This window comes from Egretta garzetta, unplaced genomic scaffold (genome assembly GCF_000687185.1).
Source record: "Egretta garzetta isolate BGI_Z169 unplaced genomic scaffold, ASM68718v1 scaffold1481, whole genome shotgun sequence".
NCBI classification, from domain to species: domain Eukaryota; kingdom Metazoa; phylum Chordata; class Aves; order Pelecaniformes; family Ardeidae; genus Egretta; species Egretta garzetta.
This window is the reverse complement of record NW_009258572.1, coordinates 1-1233: the sequence shown is the minus strand read 5'-3', so window position 1 is coordinate 1233 and position 1233 is coordinate 1. Positions and strand designations below refer to the sequence as shown.

Sequence of the window (1233 nt, the reverse complement as noted above, 5' to 3'; positions counted from 1 at the left end):
ACAAGCCAGGATGTCGCTGGCCCCCTTGGCCACCTGGGCACCCTGCTGCCTCCTATCCAGCCCCCTCTCGACCAACCCCCCCAGGGCCTTTTCCGCCGGGCAGCTTTCCAGCCCCTCTGCCCCATGCCTGGAGCGCTGCGTGGGGTTGTGGTGACCCCAGGGCAGGACCCGGCCCTTGGCCTTGTTGACCCTCACCCAATTGGGCTGGGCCCATGGATCCAGCCTGGCCAGGTCCCTCTGCAGAGCCCCTCTCCCCCCCAGCAGATCCACACTCCCGCCCAGCTCGGAGTCACCTGCGTCATACTTACAATCCGTTGGCGAAATCGTTCATGACGCTGGGCAGGCTGGTGAATGTCAGGATGGGGATCAAAGCAAACGGAAGCTGGAATGAGGAAGCAAATAGAGAAGAATAAAGAGTGGAAATGGTTCTGATTATCTCAGCGGGGACACACATCCAAGGCTTGCTCATATCTGACAGCGTTTCCCCAAAGCTCTTGTTCCGTGAGCCAAAGGGACTTCCCCTGGCTGGAAGAAGGAAGCAATTTCAGACTCTGGCTGACCCTCTCCACCTCCCCCCGGCAGATTATCAGTAACTCCTGCTGCTCCCACAAGCCCTGGGGCACCAGAACCTGAAATATTCAGGGCTTGGATGGTCTTCTCCGAGAGGCGACCCCCAAACCGGGTGCTGCCGCTCACCTGGAGGCTCATCAGAACATTTAAGAAGTCGTTCATGCCGGTCAGGTGTTCGACGTCCTGAAAAATGGCGACGAAGAGGGTGGGGGTGATGGCGATAGAGCGGGTCAGCAGCACCCGGGCGAAACGGGACCAGCGGAGGTTCAGGAAGCCCTGCGGACAGAAACCAGAGCGGCTGCTGGGTGAGAACAGCGGGGGGGCTTCCAGCGCAGCGGGAGGAGGGGGGGGCTCAGGACAGGATTAAAAGCAGAATTGTTTATAGGCACATCAGGGAGTTTTATGGAGCTTCCGGCAGGAGCTGCGTGTCCAAGGAATGGGAATCATCATTAACGAGCTGTAAAGGCTTGGGACTAGAGAGAACGGGGACGCCGGCAGCTAGGGGCACTAATTACCTCCATGACGAACTGCCCGGAGTACGTCCCCGTCATCGTGGAGCTCTGGCCGGCAGCGAGGATCCCGATGGCCCAGATATAGAGAGCAGCAGGGCCGAAGTAACACCCCAGGACGACGCCCTGGAACGGAGATTTGGAGGCAGGCGTC

General features: G+C 59.6%; 1 protein-coding gene across 1 annotated transcript in view; it reads right to left on the bottom strand.

The window, feature by feature from the left end:
• LOC118453273 (natural resistance-associated macrophage protein 2-like) overlaps positions 1–1200 on the bottom strand; it is a 2758-nt gene extending 1558 nt beyond the window's left edge. Inside the window, exons 1-3 of the mRNA XM_035903397.1 lie at positions 1086–1200; positions 697–846; positions 309–382 (exon numbers count right to left, since the gene is read on the bottom strand). Of these exons, the coding sequence (XP_035759290.1) occupies positions 309–382; positions 697–846; positions 1086–1121 (260 nt within the window). The 5' untranslated portion in view covers positions 1122–1200. The remainder of the gene's footprint in view (positions 1–308; positions 383–696; positions 847–1085) is intronic.
• Positions 1201–1233: the final 33 nt, after the last annotated feature.